We start from the raw sequence: 24,163 nt of genomic DNA on the forward strand, positions 1-24,163 counted from the left end.
CCCTCCCTCCCTCCCTCCCTCCCTCCCTCCCTCCCTCCCTCCCTCCCTCCCTCCCTCCCTCCCTCCCTCCCTCTCCTCCAGGAGCGGAGCGAGTGATCACTCTGAAGATGGAGATCCCAGGCTCCATGCCTCCTCTCATCCAGGAGATGCTGGAGAACTCAGAGGGTCTGGAGGGCCAGGGGGCCAGCGGGGGCCGCTCCAGCGGAGGAGGGGCCCCACCAGGCAGCTGCAGCCCCAGCCTGTCCCCCAGTTCAGCTCGCAGCAGCCCCCCTGCACCCTCCCCTTAGACGGGGGTCCACCACCACCCCCCAGACAGGGACAGCCAGAAGGCGTGACTACAGACTCCCACACTGTGACAAACCAGGCCAGAGTGGAGTGGGGTTAGGAAGAGGGCCAAGCCTGGGCCCAACCAAGATGGACTTTGACACTTTGGGGGCAAACGTAGGCCTCGATGGACAGCCGTCCCCCCCCACTCCCCCTATCTCAGACCCAGACCGGGCACCGAAACGGGGCCGAACCCGACCCCATCATACTTGACTGAACAATAGGGGGGGCACTATCCCCATCACCCCCTCACCACAACTATTAGACATGCCTCAGAACCAGCACCAGGGAACGGCTGCCCTGCCGCACAAGGAGTTTAATCTGAGATGTTCTGTTTTACTCTCCTCAGTGACGACTCTCTGTTCCTCCTCTCTCCCCCTTAAGACATTGGAGAGGAATTCAGGCTCGGTGCCCGTCAGACCTGGGGTGAAGGGGTCGACAAGACACACGTCTTTCTGCAGGGAACTAGACAGACAGACGGACAGCTAGACATTGGGCACGAGTCATCCCTAAATGTTGTCAGGGACAGCAAACGGGGGGGCCCGAAGGGGGGGTGCCTGCCTCACCTTCTCCTATACAAGAGACAGATTTTTTTTTCTTACAAAAGATATATGGAAATATAAATATATATATTGAAAAAGTTTGCAATTTGAATTGTCCAGGTGGAATGATGCATAAAAGGGGAGTTGCTATCTTTTTTCCAAATGTTTTCCCTCACTGTTCTTTCGAACTTGTGACCCCCCCCCCCCCCAACACCTCCCCAGACCTAGTGTTTTGTTCTCTCCGTTTCACCCAGGAATATCGGCACACTAAGTAGTCACAGTGGAAATTTGTTTTTTTTTCTTCTCCTCTATCAAATCAATAGATAAGTAGAACAAAAATGATTTTCAGATGCAATTCACTTTATGCACTAGACCTCTTGCACTGTCATGTTCACAGGTTGGATCAAATTGATACACAAAACACAAATTGGACCAGGTTGGGTTGGCATCTCTCTGTTCTGTTCCGTTTACAGTATTTAGTTTTTTTTTCGTGGGTGGAAAATAAAAGAAAACATAGTGGCTCTAATGATGGAGAGTCAAGTCGTTGTGGAGTTATGAAGATGCTCTGTGAGATAATAGCAGCCGTGACAAAATGTACATAAGATGTATTCCTTCTTTTTAAAAGTACACGGAGTCTAGACCTTTTTTTGACATTGTCAAAGCCTTTTATGTTCAGCTTTTTTGTTCTCGTTTTGGTTTCTGCAGTGAAGGCATTGATCACGACATCGACTGTTTAGACCACCTAAGGAAGGGGCTGACTTCTAGGACCACTACGGCCGTTGACAACCAGTAAAGAGTTACATTTCCACTTCACCTGAAATAAAATGGAAAGATTTATGACAATTTGTTGACCCGACAACTCCGTGATCCCCTTCTCCCCCTCTTTTCCCAAGGTGGTCCCTCCCTCATTCCACGTCTGGATAGTGTATGTTACCCCCCCCTAACACCACTACCTCTGTGCATGTTCTCAATATCTATGCCCCCCCCCCACCACCGTCAGTCCCAAACTGTCCTACGTTACCAGTATGCTCACAACACCACTGCCTCTGTATGCATACATGTTCCCCACCTCTCTCTAGCCCCCCCCCCCCACCACCACACAACACAACAGCACTGCCTCTCTAAGTCTGTTTCACAGTATCAGCACCTCTCTCTCTTTATCTATCATGACAATGCAACTGCCTCTGTTTTTACACACAATCAGTATTTATCTGCCTGTCATCCCGGACTCTTGTGACACATCCGAGTACCTAGCTGTTCCCTAGCCTGGCCTTGGATCAGTTTGTGCTGTCTTGCCAATGCATGACAACGAAACAGGAGTGGGTAAGACCGCACAAACTGATCTGGTATCAAGGCGAGCTATTCGCCCCGCTCTCTAACCGCTGTTTACACACTAGTGTGACTTACACATACCCATCTCCTTTCCCCCCACGACTTCACTGCCTCTGCTGTTCAGTAGCAGTGGACCTGTCCTTCACAACGGATCGAACGGGGCCAACCTCACTGCAGCCAGTATGACAACGCACAACTGCCCCTCCCCCACACCCCCTTGCACTCACTTGTAATGCAATCGGATGCACAACCAGCATTTGCGGATAAAATAAATAAATAACTGTTTTGATTATGCCAGATCATTGGACAAAGAGAATAGTGTTTAATAAAGAACCATGTCTGTGTGTTTTTATTAGATTTTTATGTTTCTTAATTAACTGGGTGTGGGTCCACCATTTATACGTTTGTGGTGGGACTTTAAAGAGCAGCATTTTGGTGGACCTGGGATTATAGCAGGTCTCTGTTGCAAAAACAAAAAAAAACAATACAAGATTCAGACACCCTTTAATGGTTATACTACAGTTTTCTTCCCTTGGCCCCTCGATTTAGTTCAGACAATACACGGAGTGTGTAAAACATTAGGAACAACTATTTCCTGACAGACTGCCCTATGTGAATGTTAGGATCTCTTACAGATGTCACTTGTTAAATCCACTTCAATCAGTGTAGATGAAGGGGAGGAGACAGGTTCTAAGAATGATTTTTGTGCCATTTGAGGGTGAATGGACAAGACAAAATGTTTAAGTTCCGTTGGGTTATGAGAATATGAAATACACTTATTCGTGTCACTGAGGGAGACTAGGGGAATGTAATAGTGTTCACCTTCTGTCCGGATATGTTATGGTTGGCTATCAAGGATGCTGTGGGAGCAGAAAAGAGTAAGTCTGGTACGAGTCAACACGACCCCCGTGAGTTGAGGAGGAGTGAGCACTTTGGGGCAGAGGTCAGGTCAGATGGAAGTGCGGAAGAACGGATATCACTAAGGTTCTGCCTAGCAACAGCGATGCATTGGCTGTTCAGATGTGTGGGAGGAGACTCGCCATAGGAGAAAGGGTTAAACATCGGTGCTGGTGTGAATGTGTATTTTGTCTTACGCAGCTGTATTGACCCAATGGGTGAATAAACTTGGTTTAAGCTTTACTGATCGTCCATGAGTTTTAATAGGTTCATTTAGAACCCAACAGGGCCTTTTGAACGGGTTATGGTAGCAGACGCCAGGCGTAGCGGTTTGTGTCAAGAACCGCAATGCTGCTGGGTTTTTCACGCTCAACACTTTCCCCCGTGTATCAAGAATGGTCCAACACCCAAAGGACATCCAACTAACTTGACACATCTGTTGGGCGCATTCATGGGGGGTGCAACTCAATATTAGGAAGGTATTTTTTACGTTTTGTACACTTAGTGTGTATCCTAGATCTGAATGAATGAAATATTCGTATTAAATACTTTTTTCTTTAAATAGTTGAATGTGCTGACAACAAAATCACACAAATTATCAATGGAAATCAAATTTATCAACCCATGGAGGTCTGGGACAAAATGAGGCTCAGTAGTGTGTGTGGCCTCCACGTGCCTGTATGACCTCCCTACAACGCCTGGTCATGTTCCTGATGAGGTGGCGGATGGTCTCCTGAGGGATCTCCTCCCAGACCTGGACTAAAGCATCCGCCAACTCCTGGACAGTCTGTGGTGCAACATGGCGTTGGTGGATGGAGCGAGACATGATGTCCCAGTGCTCAATTGGATTCAGGTCTGGGGAACGGGCGGGCCAGTCCATAGCATCAATGCCTTCCTCTTGCAGGAACTGCTGACACACTCCAGCCACATGAGGTCTAGCATTGTCTTGCATTAGGAGGAACCCAGGGCCAACCGCACCAGCATATGGTCTCACAAGGGGTCTGAGGATCTCATCTCGGTACCTAATGGCAGTCAGGCTACCTCTGGCAAGCACATGGAGGGCTGTGCGGCCCCCCCAAAGAAATGCCACCCCACACCATGACTGACCCACCGCCAAACCGGTCATGCTGGAGGATGTTGCAGGCAGCAGAACGTTCTCCACGGCGTCTCCAGACTCTGTCACGTCTGTCACGAGCTCAGTGTGAACCTGCTTTCATCTGTGAAGAGCACAGGGTGCCAGTGGCGAATTTGCCAGTCTTGGTGTTCTCTGGCAAATGCCAAACGTCCTGCACGGTGTTGGGCTGTAAAGCACAACCCCCACCTGTGGATGTCGGGCCATCATACCACCCTCATGGAGTCTGTTTCTGACCGTTTGAGCAGACACATGCACATTTGTGGCCTGCTGGAGGTCATTTTTCAGGGCTCTGGCAGTGCTCCTCCTGCTCCTCCTTGCACAAAGGCGGAGGTAGCGGTCCTGCTGCTGGGTTGTTGCCCTCCTATGGCCTCCTCCACGTCTCCTGATGTACTGGCCTGTCTCCTGGTACCGCCTCCATGCTCTGGACACTACACTGACAGACACAGCAAACCTTCTTGCCACAGCTCGCATTGATGTCCCATCCTGGATGAGCTGCACTACATGAGCCACTTGTGTGGGTTGTAGACTCCGTCTCACGCTACTACTAGAGTGAAAGCACTGCCAGCATTCAAAAGTGACCAAAACATTAGCCAGGAAGCATAGGAACTGAGAAGTGGTCTGTGGTCACCACTCCTTTATTGGGGGTGTCTTGCTAATTGCCTATACTTTCCACCTGTTGTCTATTCCATTTGCACAACAGCAAGTGAAATGTATTGTCAATCAGTGTTGCTTCCTAAGTGGACAGTTTGATTTCACAGAAGTGTGATTGACTTGGAGTTACATTGTGTTGTTTAAGTGTTCCCTTTATTTTTTTGAGCAGTGTATATACAGTACCAGTCCAAAGTTTGGACACACCTACTCATTTCAGGGGTTTTCTTTATTTTTTACCATTTTCTACATTTTAGAATAATAGTGAAGACATCAAAACTATGGACTACACATATGGAATTATGTAGTAACCAAAAAAGTGTTACCAAATCAAATTTATTTATATAGCCCTTCGTACATCGGCTGATATCTCAAAGTGCTGTACAGAAACCCAGCCTAAAACCCCAAACAGCAAGCAATGCAGGTGTAGAAGCACGGTGGCTAGGAAAAACTCCCTAGAAAGGCCAAAACCTAGGAAGAAACCTAGAGAGGAGCCAGGCTATGTGGGGTGGCCAGTCCTCTTCTGGCTGTGCCGGGTGAAGATGTTAAAATGTTCATAAATGACCAGCATGGTCAAATAATAATAATCACAGGCAGAACAGTTGAAACTGGAGCAGCAGCACGGCCAGGTGGACTGGGGATAGCAAGGAGTCATCATGTCAGGTAGAATTAGAGAGATCATACTTAAATTCACACAGGACACCGGATAGGACAGGAGAAGTACTCCAGATATAACAAACTGACCCTAGCCGCTCGACACATAAACTACTGCAGCATAAATACTGGAGGCTGAGACAGGAGGGGTCAAGAGACACTGTGGCCCCATCCAATGACACCCCCGGACAGGGCCAAACAGGAAGGATATATAACCCGACCCACTTTGCCAAAGCACAGCCCCCACACCACTAGAGTGATATCTTCAACCACCAACTTACCATCCTGAGACAAGGCCGAGTATAGCCCACAAAGATCTCCACCACGGCGGGCAAACCCAGACAGGAAGATCACATCAGTGACTCAACCCACTCAAGTGACGCACCCTTCCAAGGGACGGTATGAAAGAGACTCAGCCCCTGCAATAGGGATAGAGAAAGAGAATCCCAGTGGAAAGAGGGGAACCGGCCAGGCAGAGACAGCAAGGGCGGTTCGTTGCTCCAGAGCCTTTCTGTTCACCTTCACACTCCTGGGCCAGACTACACTCAATCATATGACCCACTGAAGAGATGAGTCTTCAGTAAAGACTTAAAGGTTGAGACCGAGTTTGCGTCTCTCACATGGGTAGGCAGACCATTCCATAAAAATGGAGCTCTATAGGAGAAAGCCCTGCCTCCAGCTGTTTGCTTAGAAATTCTAGGGACAATTAGGAGGCCTGCGTCTTGTGACCGTAGCGTACGTGTAGGTATTTACGGCAGGACCAAATCAGAGAGATAGGTAGGAGCAAGCCCATGTAATGCTTTGTAGGTTAGCAGTAAAACCTTGAAATCAGCCCTTGCCTTGACAGGATGCCAGTGTAGGGAGGCTAGCACTGGAGTAGTATGATCACATTTTTTGGTTCTAGTCAGGATTCTAGCAGCCGTATTTAGCACTAACTGAAGTTTATTTAGTGCTTTATCCGGGGTAGCCGGAAAGTAGAGCATTGCAGTAGTCTAACCTAGAAGTGACAAAAGCATGGATTAATTTTTCTGCATCATTTTTGGACAGAAAGTTTCTGATTTTTGCAATGTTACGTAGATGGCAAAAAGCTGTCCTTGAAACAGTCTTGATATGTTCTTCAATAGAGAGATCAGGGTCCAGAGTAACGCCGAGGTCCTTCACAGTTTTATTTGAGACGACTGTACAACCATTAAGATTAATTTTCAGATTCAACAGAAGATATCTTTGTTTCTTGGGACCTAGAACAAGTATCTCTGTTTTGTCCGAGTTTAAAAGTAGAAAGTTTGCAGCCATCCACTTCCTTATGTCTGAAACACATGCTTCTATCGAGGGTAATTTTGGGGCTTCACCATGTTTCATTGAAATGTACAGCTGTGTGTCATCCGCATAGCAGTGAAGTTAACATTATGTTTTCGAATGACATCCCCAAGAGGTTAAATATATAGTGAAAACAATAGTGAGTTGCAGTGAGTTGCTGCGCAACAGCCTTTTCCCCAAAAAATGAGAGGAATAGAAGATTCGATATAGGCCGATAGTTTTTTATATTTTCTGGGTCAAGGTTTGGCTTTTTCAAGAGAGGCTTTATTAAAAACACTTTTAGTGAGTTTGGTACACATCCGGTGGATAGAGAGCCGTTTATTATGTTCAACACAGGAGGGCCAAGCACAGGAAGCAGCTCTTTCAGTAGAATAGTTGGAATAGGGTCCAGTATGCAGCTTGAAGGTTTAGAGGCCATGATTATTTTCATCATTGTGTCAAGAGATATAGTACTAAAACACTTGAGTGTCTCTCTTGATCCTAGGTCCTGGCAGAGTTGTGCAGACTCAGGACAACTGAGCTTTGAAGGAATACGCAGATTTAAAGAGGAGTCCGTAATTTGCTTTCTAATAGTCACAATATTTTCCTCAAAGAAGTTCATGAATTTATCACTGCTAAAGTGAAAGCCATCCTCTCTTGGATGAATGCTGCTTTTTAGTTAGTTTTGTGACAGTATCAAAAAGGAATTTTGGATTGTTCTTATTTTCATCAATTAAGTTGGAAAAATAGGATGATCGAGCAGCAGTGAGGGCTCTTCGATACTGCACGGTACTGTCTTTCCAAGCTAGTCGGAAGACTTCCAGTTTGGTGTGGTGCCATTTCCGTTCCAATTTTCTGGAAGCTTGCTTCAGAGCTCGGGTATTTTATGTATACCAGGGAGCTAGTTTCTTATGAGAAATGTTTTTAGTTTTTAGGGGTGCAACTGCACCTAGGGTATTGCACAAGGTTAAATTGAGTTCCCCAGTTAGGTGGTTATTTTTGTCCACTGGTGTCCTTGGGTAGACAGAGGGAGTCTGGAAGGACATCAAGGAATCTTTGTGTTGTCTGTGAATTTATAGCACGACTTTTGATGTTTCTTGGTTGGGGACTGAGCAGATTATTTGTTGCAATTGCAAACATAATAAAATGGTGGTCCAGGATTATGAGGAAAAACATTAAGATCCACAACATTTATTCCATGGAACAAAACTAGGTCCAGAGTATGACTGTGACAGTGAGTGGGTCCAGAGACATGTTGGACAAAACCCACTGAGTCGATGATGACTCCGAAAGCCTTTTGGAGTGGGTCTGTGGACTTTTCCATGTGAATATTAAAGTCACCAAAGATTAGAATATTATCTGCTATGACTACAAGGTCCGATAGGAATTCAGGGAACTCAATGAGGAACGCTGTATATGGCCCAGGAGGCCTGTAAACAGTAGCTATAAAAAGTGATTGAGTAGGCTGCATAGATTTCATGACTAGAAGCTCAAAAGATGAAAACTTTGCTATCGTAAATGTTAGCAACACCTCCGCCTTTGCGGGATGCACGGGGGATATGGTCACTAGTGTAGCCAGGAGGTGAGGCCTCATTTAACACAGTAAATTCATCAGGCTTAAGCCATGTTTCAGTCAGGCCAATCACATCAAGATTATGATCAGTGATTAGTTAATTGACTATAATTGCCTTTGAAGTAAGGGATCTAACATTAAGTAGCCCTATTTTGAGATGTGAGGTATCATGATCTCTTTCAATAATGACAGGAATGGAGGAGGTCTTTATCCTAGTGAGATTGCTAAGGCGAACACCGCCATGTTTAGTTTTGCCCAACCTAGGTCGAGGCACAGACACGGTCTCAATGGGGATAGCTGAGCTGACTACACTGACTGTGCTAGTGGCAGACTCCACTATGCTGGCAGGCTGGCTAACAGCCTGCTGCCTGGCCTGCACCCTATTTCATTGTGGAGCTAGAAGAGTTAGAGCCCTGTCTATGTTGGTAGATAAGATGAGAGCACCCCTCCAGCTAGGATGGAGTCCGTCACTCCTCAGCAGGTCAGGCTTGGTCCTGTTTGTGGGTGAGTCCCAGAAAGAGGGCCAATTATCTACAAATTCTATATTTTGGGAGGGGCAGAAAACAGTTTTCAACCAGCGATTGAATTGTGACACTCTGCTGTAGAGCTCATTACTCCCCCTAACTGGCAGGGGGGGGGGGGGGCGCAGAGACAATTACTCGATGCTGACACCTAGCTGATTTACACGCTGAAGCTATGTTGCGCTTGGTGATCTCTGACTGTTTCATCCTAACATCGTTGGTGCCGACGTGGATAACAATATCTCTATACTCTCTACACTCACCAGTTTTAGCTTTAGCCAGCACCATCTTCAGATTAGCCTTAACGTCGGTAGCCCTGCCCCCTGGTAAACAGTGTATGATCGCTGGATGATTCGTTTTAAGTCTAATACTGCGGGTAATGGAGTCGCCAATGACTAGAGTTTTCAATTTGTCAGAGCTAATGGTGGTAAGCTTCGGCGTCTCATGAGGTAGTCACCTGGAATGCTTGTCAATTAACAGGTGTGCCTTGTTAAAAGTTCATTTGTGGAATTTCTTTCCTTAATGCGTTTGAGACTATCAGTTATGTTGTGACAAGGTACGGGTGGTATACAGAAGAGGGTAAAAGACCAAGTCTCTTTGATAAATAAGCAAAGAGAAACGATAGTCCATCATTACTTCAAGACATGAATGTCAGTCAATCTGGAAAATGTCAAGAACTTTGAAGTTTCTTTAAGTGCAGTAGCAAAAACCATGAAGTGCTATGATGAAACTGGCTCTCATGAGGACCGCCACAGGAATGGAAGACCCAGAGTTCCCTCTGCTGCAGAGGATAAGTTCATTAGAGTTACCAGCCTCAGAAATTGCAGCCTAAATAAATGCTTCACAGAGTTCAAGTAACAGACACATCTCAACATCAACTGTTCAGAGACTGCGTGAATCAGGCCTTCATGGTCAAATTGTTGCAAAAAAACACAACTAAAGGACACCAATAAGATGAAGAGACTTGCTTGGGCCAAGACACATGAGCAATGGACATTAGACCGGTGGAAATCTGTCCTTTGGTCTGAGTCCAAATTTGAGATTTTTGGCTCCAACTGCCGTGTCTTTGTGAGACGCAGAGCAGACGAACGAATGATCTCTGCATGTGCGGTTCCTACCATGGAGGAGGAGGTGTGTGGGTGTGCTTTGCTGGTGACACTGACTGATTTATTTTTAATTCAAGGCACACAACTAGCATGGCTACCACAGCCTTCTGCAGTGATACGCCATCCTATATGGTTTGCGCTTAGTGGGTCTATCATTTGTTTTTTAACAGGAAAATGGCCCAACACACCTTCAAGCTGTGTATGTCTATTTGACCAAGATGGAGAGTAATGGAGTGCTGCATCAGATGACCTAGCCTCCACAATTACCTGACCTCAGCCCAATTGATATGGTTTGGGATGAGGTGGACTGCAGAGAGAAGGAAAAGCAGCCAAGTGCTCAGCATATGTAGGAACTCCTTCAAGACTTGGAAAAGCATTCCAGGTGAAACTGGTTGAGAGAATAGAAAGAGAGCAAAGCTGTAATCAAGGCAAAGGATGGCTACTTTGAAGAATCTGAAGTATGTTTTGATTTCTTTACCACTTTTTTGGTTACTACATGATTCCATATGTGTAGTCCATAGTTTTGATGTCTTCACTATTATTCTACAATGTAGAAAATAGTAAAAATAAAGAAAAACCCTGAAATGAGTTGGTGTGTCCAAACTTTTGACTGGTACCCTATAAATATGTGTATGTATAGCTCAATTGTCGTGTTTTATGGGTCTCATGTTCTTGGTTTAAAAAAGTGGGGTTTGTGATGTTGAGCTCAGTGTTGTGTGCGGGCGCAGTTCAGTGGAATTAGTGACTTGACCAAAGACCAACCACATTTTTGCTCAGTTGGGTGAGATTTCCTGTTTTGTGACAGTTTACTTCTCTTCTCTTTCATGGACATGCTGATACCAGAAAGTGTCTAGAGAAGATCACACATTGATTGACCTTTTCTACATGGAGTTATTATTGCCAGAAAATTGTAATTTAACTCTCTATTTTGGTTCATCAGAATTTTGTTTTGCTCATCCATCATATTGTAACTTAAAAGCAGTTAAATCTGGGGGTAAATATTGCAATAGTTTACTACCAAGTGTTGGTAAGAATCCTAGCTGACATTGGAGGACATTACAAGGATAAAGATGGTGACAACTCTACTGTTTATGGCATTAGGTGCGTATTACAGTAACTCAGTTTTCATAAAGGAAGGTATTTCAAGTGCCTTACATCACACCAATAGATCACATCTATAGCTGGGTATCTGTTGTCTCTGTGCATTCTGCTCACAAGCGACTTGGTGGTAAATGTGGCAAATTCAAACTGACCTATAACAAAGGACTTGTTTCCAGTTCTCATGTCTGCGTTCTAGTCTCACACAACTGCGACGTCAAAGTTAAAAGTTGATGTGCTTTGTGTACATATCCCGGAAAAGTTGAGTAAAATAGGATCTTAAAGCCATGGAGAGGATAACACCGGTCCATCTACGTGAAAATTACAATGATTCATCCTCTAGTGATGTCGCAGTTTACATATTTATTCAGGTATAGAATCTTCTTTCAAGACAGGAATAGCAAACCAGATAGTTAAACGGGCATATTTATATAACAAATATGAGTTTGGAGGGTTGAAACCAGGGTCGGAGTCAATTATAAATGATGGAATTCACTCATAAAGTGGAGTATTTAAGTTGAATTGAATTCAAAATTTCAACGATCTTCAAGTTTTGGAATTGAACTGTTTGGTCTGTTTTGAATTGGAATTCAATTCAAATTCAATATTTGTACATTTCCCAGTTAGTGCACTTACAGTGCATTCCTAAAGTATTCATACCCCTTTCCCACATTTTGTTATGTTAGTGTTATTCTAAAATAGATTTTTTTAAATCCTCATCAATCTGCACCCAATACCGTGCAAATGTATTAAAAGTAAAAAACAGATACCTTATTTACATTGGTATTCAGACCCTTTGCTATGAGACTTGAAATTGAGCTCAGGTGCATCCTGTTTCCATTTCTACAACTTGATTGGAGTCCACCTGTGGTAAATTCAATTGATTGGACATGATTTGGAAAGGCACACACCTGTCCATATAAAGTCCCACAGTTAACAGTGCATGTCAGAGCAAAAATAAAGCCAAGACATGATTGTGTCGAGGCACAGATCTGGGAAAGGGTACCAAAATATTTCTGTAGTATTGAAAGTCCACAAGAACACAGTGGCCCGCATCATTCTTAAATGGAAGAAGTTTGGAACCACCAAGACTTTTCCTAGAGCTGGCCACCTAGCGAAAATGAGCAATCGATGGAGAAGGGCCTTGGTTAGGGAGGTGACCAAGAACCCGATGGTCACTCTGACAGAACTCCAGAGTTCCTCTGTGGAGATGGGAGAACTTTCCAGAAGGACAACCATCTCTGCAGCACTCCACCAATCAGGCCTTTATGGTAAAGTGGCCAGATGGAAACTACTCCTCAGTAAAAGGCACATGAAAGCCCACGTGGAGTTTGCCAAAAGGGATCTAAAGGACTCCCAGACCATGAGAAACAAGATTCTCTGGTCTGATGAAATGAAGATTTAACTCTTTGGCCTGAATGCCAATTGTCATGTCTGAAGGAAACCTGGCACCATCCCTACGGTTAAGCATGGTGGTGGCAGCATCATGCTGTGGGGATGTTTTTCAGCGGCAGTGACTGGGAGACTCGTCAGGATTGAGGAAAAGATGAACTGAGCAAAGAACAGAGAGTTCCTTGATGAAAACCTGCTCCAGAGAGCTCAGGACCTCAGACTGGGGGGTGAAGGCTCACCTTCAAACCGGACAATGACCCTAAACACACAGCCAAGACAACGCAGGAGTGGCTTCAGGACAAGTCTCTGAATGTCCTTCAGTGGTCCAGCCAGAGCCCGGACTTGAACCCAATCGATCATCTCTGGAAAGATCTGAAAATAGCTGTGCAGCAACGCTCCCCAACCAATTTGCAAACATTTCTGTTTTTGCTTTGTATTTATGGGGTATTGTGTATAGATTGATGAGGGGGAAAAATGATTTAATCCGTTTTAGGCTGTAATCAAACAAAATGTGGAAAAAGTCAAGAGCACTGTAGGGCTCTATTTTAACAAACCTAACGCAACGGTATCTTTAATCGCAGGCGGTATCGCTATGGGTTCAGGGCTGTGTCACATATTTGTGTCACTTTCATTATCACAATTGTCGTGCGTTTCGTGGCGCCGCGACGAAGGGGCTGGATTCTGATTAATGAACAAGTTGTGGCTGTGCCGAGGCTTGGTCCCTCACCGGCTAATCAGAACGTGCTCCATGCCGAAATGTGTGGTTGCTTCAAGTTGTGCATTTACAGTCTTTTATGAATTGCCTTGGAATCAACTCCAATTCCAACGTTTGTCCGTTCTAGTTTGATAAAAGGCTTACAGAAACGAAGTAACTAAATGTAGACCTATCTTTGCTACATATGTTAACTGGAACCCATTTGCAGTCCACATTGTTCTAAGTACTTGTATGGCTTCAATACCATTCACACTGATATAGGGGCTAGGCCTAGTGCACATTACATTATGGCTGAGCATGGACACGCCAAACATTGTCAATAAGCATTATGAAAGTAATTATTCATAAGTCCTAAAAAGAGAAATAATAATTATAATCAAATTCAAAACAAAACAACTTGTTTTAAATAGGCTTTGTCACACTTACAGGCACCATCATTTCTCCCCATGGGTATATAAAATTAAAACAACGCAGACTATGGAGGGTTTTACGCACATCCACATTTTTCACAGTAGCTGGACATAGATCCATTGCAGAACATTGATCTAAAATTGACCCTAGAAATAGTACTGTTGGGAGCTCTGGAGACACCGGGTGCGTCAATTACTAATACTCTTAGTAAAAGTATTTATCTTCAACTCGCAATCTGTGAGTTGCATTTGTTTAGATAGATTGAAATTGTATGTAAAACATCACAGCATAGTTGAAAGATATATGGTGCATAGACATCCGAAGAGGGTGGCCAGAAGAGATAGGTGTGTTGGGCTGAGGGAAGCTGAGGGTTGGGATGTGGAATTGGAGACAAGTGGGAGTGAAGTTGCTGGGCCAGGGATAGAATTACGGTCAAAGTAAAAAATAAATAATAATAATTTTAAGTAAAAATAAAACAAAATGAAAAGTAAGTTTGAATGAAACTGAGGGACAGTGTTTTTACAGCAAATGCCGGTTTACCTGAGGCTGATGGCGTGCAGGTGTTTGTACACATGCAATATACACACACTGTGTGTAGTGGTTTAGTCGTGGTTCCTTTGCAGCAATTTGACCATGAAGGCCTGATTCACGCAGTCTCTGAACAGTTGATGTTGAGATGTGTCTGTTACTTGAACTCTGTGAAGCATCTATTTGGGCTGCAATTTCTGAGGTTGGTAACTCTAATGAACTTATCCTCTGCAGCAGAGGTAACTCTGGAGAATCCTTTCCTGTGGCGGTCCTCATGAGAGCCAGTTTCATCATAGTGCTTGATGATTTTTGCGACTGCACTTGAGAAAGTTCTTCAAATTTTCTGCGTTGACTGATATTCATGTAATGATGGACTATCATTTCTCTTTGCTTATTTGAGCTGTTCTTGACATAATATCGACTTGGTATTTTACCAAATAGGGCTATCTTCTGTATACCACCCCTACCTTGTCACGACACAACTGATTGGCTCAAACGCATTTAAGAAGGAAATTACATTTTTTAATTGAAATGCATTCCAGGTGACTACCTCATGACATTGGTTGAGAGAATGCCAAGCATGTGCAAAGCTGTCATCAAGACAAAGGGTGGCTAGTTTGAAGAATCTCAAATATAAAATCTATTTTGATTTGTCTAACGCTTTTTGATTACTACATGATTCTATATGTGTTATTTCATAGTTTTGATGTCTTCGCTACTATTACAACAAATGTTGTATCAAGTCTGCCAAAATGTGCCTAATTGCTTTATTAATACATTTACAAGTTCGGAAATGTGGACTCTCCTCAGACAATGGTATTTTTTCACTGTAATAGCTACTTTAAATTGGACAGGGCAGTTAAACTACCACGCAAAGTGTAGTTAATATATCTGAATTCAAATCTTCTTTTCAGTAGTTATTTACTCTTTTGACATGTAGCTAACAGTGTAGTTAGCTACTAGAAGCCACAATTTTTTGTTTTATCTCCAGAACAACTATTTCAAACTTTTTAACAAATCAAAAATTGGGCGTGCAAAATTATTCAGCCCCCTTAAGTTAATACTTTGTAGCGCCACCTTTTGCTGCGATTACAGCTGTAAGTCGCTTGGGGTATGTCTCTATCAGTTTTGCACATCGAGAGACTGACATTTTTTCCCATTCCTCCTTGCAAAACAGCTCGAGCTCAGTGAGGTTGGATGGAGAGCATTTGTGAACAGCAGTTTTCAGTTCATTCCACAGATTCTCGATTGGATTCAGGTCTGGACTTTGACTTGGCCATTCTAACACCTGGATATGTTTAAGTGTCCCTGCATTAAAGTCTCTGGCCACTAGGAGCGCCGCCTCTGGGTGAGTGGTTTCCTGTTAGCTTATTTCCTTATACAGCTGGCTGAGTGCGGTCTTAGTGCCGGCATCTGCCTGTGGAGGTAAATAAACAGCCATGAAAAGTATAGCTGAGAACTCTCTAGGCAAGTAGTGTGGCCTGCAATTTATCATAATATACTCTAGACACTTCCTTAGATTTCGTGCACCAGCTGCTGTTTACAAATATGCACAGACCCCCCCCCCCTTTCTAGACTCTAGAGTTATGTGTTCTTCCAGTCCATTTTATATCAGGAAATAACGTAAGTCTACATCAAGGGGGGAAACTTTTTCATAAAATAAAGTGTTGAGAGTCGATTTTTGCAGAAAGCAGGATTATCTGATTTTAGAAGAGGGCTATAATGTGAGAAATGAAGCTTAATCTGTATACTAAGCAGCTGGTCTGTGAGAGTCTGGCAAATGTTAACCACAATAGTTAACTATGGTACATGACACATACATCTCTCACAGGGCAGTTTCACAAAGGAAATCCTTGAGCTCAATATAGACATAACCATCCGGCTTTACAAATTGTTTAAATACCACAACAGCATATGCAAATTATGTTTGCTTGCTGGGATTACATTTAAAGTTGTTTTATAAATGTGTCAATAACTATCTACATATAGCTTACTAACATATCTAAATGTAACAATAACATTTATTAAATGGTGAGCAAACGTATATTTTAAAAATTTATGATTTTTTTGTACTGGACATTATAGTAAGGTGTTATCCATTTAGACATAGCAACTTCAGTAAATGTTTGTTTAAATTGTAATGTTTTGGTTGTCTGTATTTATTGATATTTATTATGGATCCCCTTTAGCTGCTGCCAAGGATACTCTTCCTGGGGGTCCAGCAGAATTAAGGTAGTTCTACATTTTTTAAAACATTACAAAACATTCATAACAGATTTCACTGTGTTTCTCCCCAACAGGTCATCGATTAGTGTTATCTTCATTGGCAGGTAAGTGTTCATTTACATGGGAACACAAGTCTCAAAAAGGTTTTAAAATGCTGTTTAAATGCTGTTTAAATGCTGTTTAAATGCTGTTTAAATGCTGTTTAAATGCTGTTTAAATGCTGTTTAAATGCTGTTTAAATGCTGTTAAAGTCCATAAAAGGTTAAGCAACACATTTGTAACAACTTTTAATAGAACAACTTTGACAATACTGACGGTGTTAAATTGCTTATTTGATTATTAATCATTATTAAATCATTTTCCCGATCATCTCTTTTCCTCTTTGTGAGCTGGTGAAGAGATCAGGCTGGTCGATGGCACTAGTCGCTGCTCGGGGACAGTAGAGATTCTTTACAAGGGCCAGTGGGGACGAGTGTGTGGCCAGAAGTGGGACGTAAACGATGCCAATGTGGTGTGTGGCCAGCTGGGCTGTGGGAGAGCTGTGAGTGCCCAAGGTAGTGCCCACATAGGTCAGGGTAGTGGTGGCAGGCCTACTTGGCTGGATGATGTTGGGTGTAAAGGCACTGAGAGCTCCCTCACAGAATGCTCACATGGAGGATTGAAACACCATGACTGTTTACAGGCTCAAGATGCCAGAGTTGTCTGCTCAGGTAAGAAAAGTCCCTCTGTTGCTATTGTGGTTGATAAAAGTCGAAATACCTTGATTTTAGTTGTGTCAACTTGGCATTGATTTAGTTGATAAAAATGATACTGAAATGCATTTTATTGTCAAATGTTCTTTCATGCCTAGTTAAACCTAATATCAGACTGGTCAATGGGAGTGACCTCTGCTCTGGGAGGGTGGAGGTCTATCAAACTGGACACTGGCGGACCGTGTGTGACGACGTGTGGGACTTGAATGATGCTGCTGTGGTTTGCAGACAGCTTGGCTGTGGGAGAGCTGATAGTGCCCCAGAGAGGGCCTACTTTGGTCAGGGAAGTGGGCCCATCTGGCAGGATGATGTTGGCTGCTCTGGCACAGAGTGCTCCATCACACAGTGCCCACACACAGGAGGAGGAACACATAACTGTAATCATGGTAACGACGCAGGTGTTATTTGTTCAGGTAAGGGAGTCTCTTTGCCTTGTCTAGACATTTGGTTTGAATGGTTTGAATTGTGAAGAAAGGTATCCTGCTGTAGCCTGCTCTGTAGCCTGCTCTGTAGCCTGCTCTGTAGCCTGCTCTGCCACCTAGTGGAGAGTTGACCGTTGCACAAAGAAACTTAACCCAGGGTAACCCTGGGTGCTATATGACCAGATGGGGGCAACCTAGAACAGAGCATGTGGCTTATATAGTATGAAGACCAGATAGGTTGTGATTATTGTTTCCTCACTAAACTACATCTCTTTGACCAACAGGGGTTGTCTTGCAGAAGCCTACACTCTCCACAGACCCGTCCTACTCTGCCTTCTTGCATGGAGAGGAGGTCCAACTCACCTGCACTCTTCCATGCCGTATCCTCTGTAATGCTGTGGAGTTCATCTTCTATCTGAATGGAGACTCCATCATGACCGTGACCGTTGGATCCTCACAGCCCAGGGCTACTTTAACAAAGTTTAAGACAGACGCTTCACACCAGGGCAGTTACAGCTGTCTCTACAGAACCCACTCCAACGGCAAAGCCATCAGCTCCCCTTACAGCAACATTACTAAAGGTGAGGTGGTAGTTGGGAAACAAGTGTTGCTTAATCTACAGTGAGCTCCAAAAATATTGGGACAGTGACAAATATTTTGTTTTGGCTCTGTACTCTAGCACTTTAGATTTGAAATGATACAATGACTGAGGTCAAAGTGCAGACTGTCAGCTTTAATTTGAGGGTATGTTCATTCTAAACGGGCGAACCGTTTAGAAATGACAGCACTTTTTGTATCTAGTCCCCCCATTTTAGGGGACCAAAAGTATTGAGACAAATTCACTTATACAGTATGTGTAATAAAGTAATCAAACGTTTAGTATTTGGTCCCATATTCCTAGCATGCAATGATCACATCACGTTTGTGACTCGACGCACTTGGATGCATTTGCTGTTTGTTTTGGTAGTGTTTCGGATTATTTTGTGGGCTATGAAATTTGTGCATCTAACTTTCTCACTCATCATTGTTCACGATATATTCAGGACTATCCGTAATCACGGTAAAACATTCATGTAGAAGTTTTTAGAAACATACACTGCTCAAAAAAATAAAGGGAACACTAAAATAACACATCCTAGATCTGAATGAATGAAATATTCTTCATAAATGCTTTTTTCTTTACATAGTTGAATGTGCTGACGACAAAATCACACAAAAATGATCAATGGAAATCAAATTGATCAACCCATGTAGGTCTGGATTTGGAGTCACACTCAAAATTAAAGTGGAAAACCACACTACAGGCTGATCCAACTTTGATGTAAGTGTGTGTGGCCTCCACGTGCCTGTATGACCTCCCTACAATGCCTGGGCATGCTCCTGATGAGGTGGCGGATGGTATCCTGAGGGATCTCCTCCCAGACCTGGACTAAAGCATCCGCCAAATCCTGGACAGTCTGTGGTGCAACGTGGCGTTGGTGGATGGAGCGAGACATGATGTCCCAGATGTGCTCAATTGTATTCAGGTCTGGGGAACGAGCGGGCCAGTCCATAGCATCAATGCCTTCCTCTTGCAGGAACTGCTGACACACTCCAGGCACATGAGGTCTAGCATTGTCTTGCATTAGGAGGAACCCAGGGCCAACTGCACCAGCATATGGTTTCACGAGGGGTCTGAGGATCTCATCTCGGTACCTAATGGCAGTCAGGCTACCTCTGGCGAGCACATGGAGGGCTGTGCGGCCCCCCAAAGAAATGCCACCCCACACCATGACTGACCCACCGCCAAACCGGTCATGCTGGAGGATGTTGCAGGCAGCAGAACGTTCTCCACTGCGTCTCCAGACTCTGTCACGTCTGTCACGTCTGTCACGTGCTCAGTGTGAACCTGCTTTCATCTGTGAAGAGCACAGGGTGCCAGTGGCGAATTTGCCAGTCTTGGTGTTCTCTGGCAAATGCCAAACGTCCTGCACGGTGTTGGGCTGTAAGCACAACCCCTACCTGTGGATGTCGGGCCATCATACCACCCTCATGGAGTCTGTTTCTGACCGTTTGAGCAGACACATGCACATTTGTGGCCTGCTGGAGGTCATTTTTCAGGGCTCTGGCAGTGCTCCTCCTTGCACAAAGGCGGAGGTAGCGGTCCTGCTGCTGGGTTGTTGCCCTCCTACGGCCTCCTCCATGTCTCCTGATGTACTGGCCTGTCTCCTGGTAGCGCCTCCATGCTCTGGACACTACGCTGACAGACACAGCAAACCTTCTTGCCACAGCTCGCATTGATGTCCCATCCTGGATGAGCTGCACTACCTGCGCCACTTGTGTGGGTTGTAGACTCTGTCTCATGCTACCACTAGAGTGAAAGCACCGCCAGCATTCAAAAGTGACCAAAACATCAGCCAGGAAGCATAGGAACTGTGAAGTGGTCTGTGGTACCACCTGCAGAACCACTCCTTTATTGGGGGTGTCCTGCTAATTGCCTATAATTTCCACCTGTTGTCTATTCCATTTGCACAACAGCATGTGAAATTTATTATCAATCAGTGTTGCTTCCTAAGTGGACAGTTTGATTTCACAGAAGTGTGATTGACTTGGAGTTACATTGTGTTGTTTAAGTGTTCCCTTTATTTTTTTGAGCAGCGTATTTTTTATTTACAGTAAAAGTACATCGAAAATGACACAATACATTATTTACCATTCATTTCTATTGGTCACAAAAGATTCTGAAACACAACCAAAACAAACAGCAAATGCATCCAACAAATGTGTACAGTCAGAAGCTTGATGTAGTCATTGCCTGCTGTGAATATGGGACCAAAAATACTAAACGTTTGACTATTTTAAACATATACAGTACCAGTCAAAAGTTTGGACACACCTACTCATTCAAGGGTTTCTATATTTTTCCTATTATCTACATTGCAGAATAATAGTAAAGATATCAGAACTATGAAATAACACATAGGGAATCATGTAGTAACCAAAAAAGGGTTCAACAAATCAAAATATATTTTATATTTGAGATTCTTTGCACAATCTTGGCATTCTCTCAACCAGCTTCATGAGGTAGTCACCTGGAATGCATTTCAATTAATATGTTTACCCTGTTAATTTGTGAAATGTGTTTCCTTCTTAATGCGTATCAGCCAATCAGTTGTGCTGTGACAAGGTAGGATTGGTATACAGAAGATAGCCTATTTGGTAAAAGACCAAGTCCATATTATGGCAAGAATAGCTCAAATAAGAAATAAGAAATTACATTTCAAGAACTTTGAAAGTTTCTTCAAGTGCAGTCGCAAAAACCATCAAGTTCTATAATGAAACTGGCTCTCACGAGGACCACCGCAGGAAATCAAGTCCCAGAGTTACTTCTGCTGTAGAAGACACGTTCATTAGAGTTAACTGCACCTCAGATTGCAGCCCAAATAAATTATTCACAGAGTTCAAGTAACAGACACATCTCAACATCAATTGTTCAGAGGAGAATGCGTGAATCAGGCCTTCATGGTCAAATTGCTGCAAAGAAAACAATACTAAAGGACATCAATAAGAAGAAGAGGCTTGCTTGGGCCATGAAACATGGGAAATCTGTCCTTTGGTCTGATGAGTCCAAATTTGAGATTTTTGGTTCCAACCGCCATGTCGTTGTGAGACGCAGAGTAGGTGAACGGAAGATCTCCACACGTGTGGTTCCCACCGTGAAGCATGAAGGAGGATGTGTAACTGTGTGGGGGTGCTTTTCTGGTAACACTGTTGGTGATTTATTTAGAATCCAAGGCACACTTGTCCAGCATGGCTACCACAGCATTTTGCAGCGATACGCCATCCCAACTGGTTTGCGCTTAGTGGGACTATCATTTGTTTTTCAACAGGACAATGACCCAACACACCTCCAGGCTATTTGAACAAGAAGGAGAGTGATGGAGTGCTGCATCAGATGGCCTGGCCTCCACAATCACCTGACCTCAACCCAATTGAGATTCATTGGGATGAGTTGGACCCCAGAGTGAAGGAAAAGCATCCATCAAGTGCTCAGCATATGTGGGAACTCCTTTAAGACAGTTGAAAAAGCATTCCAGGTGAAGCTGGTTGAGAGAATGCCAAGAGTGTGCAAAGCTGACATCAAGTCAAAGGATGGCAACTTTGAAGAATCTCAAATATATTTTGATTTGTTTAAAACTTTTGGTTACTACATGATTTCTTATATGTTGTTTTATAGTTTTGATGTCTTCACTATCATTCTTCAATGTAGAAAATAGTGAAAATAAAGAAAAACCCTTGAATGGTACTGTACGTGAATTTGTCCCAATACTTTTGGTCCCCTAAAATGGGACTATGTACAAAAAGTACTGTAACTTCTAAACGGTTCACCCGATAGGGATGAAAATACCCTCAAATTAAAGCGGACCGTCTGCACTTTAACCTCATATTCATTGTGTCACACACATATTTCTCAGTTACAAGGTGTGAATATGGAATCACATTACAGTCATATTGCTGTTTACTTTCTTCCAAGTGGTCCTGCTACAGCCCAACATCTCTCTCAGTCCTCCAAATGGAGGGATGTTCTGGGGACTTCAGGGGCCAGAGGTGACCAGGGGCCACAGCTTCTCCATCATCTGCTCCATTCAGCCACAGTATCCCGGAGGCCTCTTCTATCTGGACTTCTCTGGTTCCAACAGAACAGAGACTACGCCAGCAGTCAACCACTCTGCCTGCTTCCACTTCCCTGTTGCAGAGTATAAAGACCAGGGGAAATACAGCTGCAGCTATGGAGTCAACATCTCCACCTGGTCATTCAGGTCGGCTAATAGTGAACTAGCCGTCACCATTAGAGGTAAAATAACACATGATTTACATTTTTTTTATTTAAAATAGCATTTACGTGAGAGAAAAATCATAGTATTGTAAAATGATTCATAATCCTTCATATCACTTTTTTAAATATTTTTTTATATCCTATGAATTGGCCATCTACAAGTCTTGATCTGTAGGTCTAAACCTTGAAATTACCTACCTTTTCTTCAGCCTCTATGGTCCCCATCATTGCCTCTGGAGGGACTGGTGGGCTAGTATTCCTGTTTCTGCTTCTGCTTGTCATCTGTCTCGTCAGCAGGAGGACCAGGAGGAGCAGCAAGCCATCTACAGAGACTGACCAGAGAGAATGTAAGTGATATCATCATACTGTAAACTCAAATTTGTCCCAAAGACTTTTGTTGATATCATTTTGTTTGTAAGGCTTTTTTATTCCCTTGAGTTTGTTCTTGCGAATATTCATGAGCAAACGTTTAATGCAACAGGTACTGACAACAGACACAGAGGGGAGGACAACGAAGAGGGAGAGGACTATGTGACTTTTGAAAACGTCTGTTACGAGAGAGGTCTGGAGAGAGGGAAGAGGGAAAAGAAGAATGAGGAGGAGAAAGGGCACAGCTATGGGAAATCAGAGGATGTCTATGACAACGGGGAGGGAAACACTCACAGAAAGGGTGTTTGTGGGGGGTCTCATGAAAAAATGAACGGTGACGATGATGAAGAAGTTTACGTTAATGTCTCCGCTCAGGACAACGCTGTAACACAGGCAGGCGCGTCAGCTGGGTACAGCTCAAGATAAAAAAATAAAATAAAAGTAGGCTGCAAAAAAAAATGGCTAAAATCATTCCAATCCTGCATTAAAATGCAACAGCTGTTTAGTGTATCGATTGGCTGGCTTTGGGAACATGCAGACATTTGCTTGGCGAGAAGCTGCCAGCCTGTGTATGTTTCTCTCAGCATTGAGCAGAGACATGTTAGGGAAGATTCAGAATTTGTTGGTAACATATGTAAGATGTTTTTATATTCATCAAATGTGTGTAAGTTACTTCTCATCAGAATGGTATTTTTGTATAATGCTGTGGCGAGGTTGCAGTTATCTGTTCTATGTCAAAACTAAGTTGCATGGGCCACAGAGAGGGGAGAGGTCAAAGTGTCATCATGTGTAAACATATCTTTTACTCCCTACCTTTTTCTAGTGTAGAAAGGAGGTTGGCAGTGTCTGGAATCATTCTCATGCTCCCTTTTATCTTAACCTATAGCCTCACTCTCCTCTCCGTGAGCTTGTCCAGGTTTGGTTGTATTTAGAGTTGGTTGTATCTAAATGACAATTTGATATATGCCTGTTGATTTGGAGGATTGGTTTATGGTTCTGGGGTTTGGGAAAGGAGACAAAGCTGAACGATGAATTATGTCTATGCTGTCTGACTATGTGTGATCTTTGCTATAAAGGATCCCATTTTGCCATTGTGGGGGGACTCTCAACTTTTCATTAGAGATACTGAACTGTTGAAAGTCAAAATGCTATAGAGCTTATATAATTAAAGATGGACTTTTATAACTAACTCTGACTTGTGTGTGTGGTTTGCTCCCATGATTTGGTAAATAGAGGAAATGTCCATGACAGACAGAACCCGACAGTTTGCTTGAGGTCAGCTATCTAGGCTATTTTGATGTTGTCATTTGAACCTGGCCTTGTAAGCCTCGCAGCCAGCTCTTTAATGCACCGGCTACTCATACATTGATGTTGACATGGGCGGCGCATCCAGTAGGCTAGGGGAA

General features: G+C 43.6%; 2 protein-coding genes across 4 annotated transcripts in view; both read left to right on the forward strand.

The window, feature by feature from the left end:
• The window catches only part of LOC109898305 (retinoic acid receptor alpha), a 180,120-nt gene extending 176,782 nt beyond the window's left edge, over window positions 1-3,338 (forward strand). For all 3 annotated transcript variants that reach the window (XM_031833878.1, XM_031833879.1, XM_031833880.1), the window contains one exon: window positions 82-3,338. In XM_031833878.1, the coding sequence (XP_031689738.1) occupies window positions 82-287 (206 nt within the window). In that variant the 3' untranslated portion in view covers window positions 288-3,338. The remainder of the gene's footprint in view (window positions 1-81) is intronic.
• Window positions 3,339-10,851: 7,513 nt separating this feature from the next.
• LOC109897268 (uncharacterized) lies at window positions 10,852-23,946 on the forward strand. Its single transcript, XM_020491803.2, has 8 exons — window positions 10,852-11,129; window positions 16,473-16,502; window positions 16,788-17,108; window positions 17,249-17,563; window positions 17,857-18,153; window positions 22,086-22,406; window positions 22,598-22,735; window positions 22,870-23,946. Exons 1-8 carry the CDS (start codon window positions 11,099-11,101, stop codon window positions 23,181-23,183), a joined length of 1,767 nt encoding a protein of 588 aa, XP_020347392.1. The 5' UTR covers window positions 10,852-11,098; the 3' UTR covers window positions 23,184-23,946.
• Window positions 23,947-24,163: the final 217 nt, after the last annotated feature.

The sequence above is a fragment of the Oncorhynchus kisutch genome, linkage group LG10 (assembly GCF_002021735.2).
Source record: "Oncorhynchus kisutch isolate 150728-3 linkage group LG10, Okis_V2, whole genome shotgun sequence".
NCBI classification, from domain to species: Eukaryota; Metazoa; Chordata; class Actinopteri; order Salmoniformes; family Salmonidae; genus Oncorhynchus; species Oncorhynchus kisutch.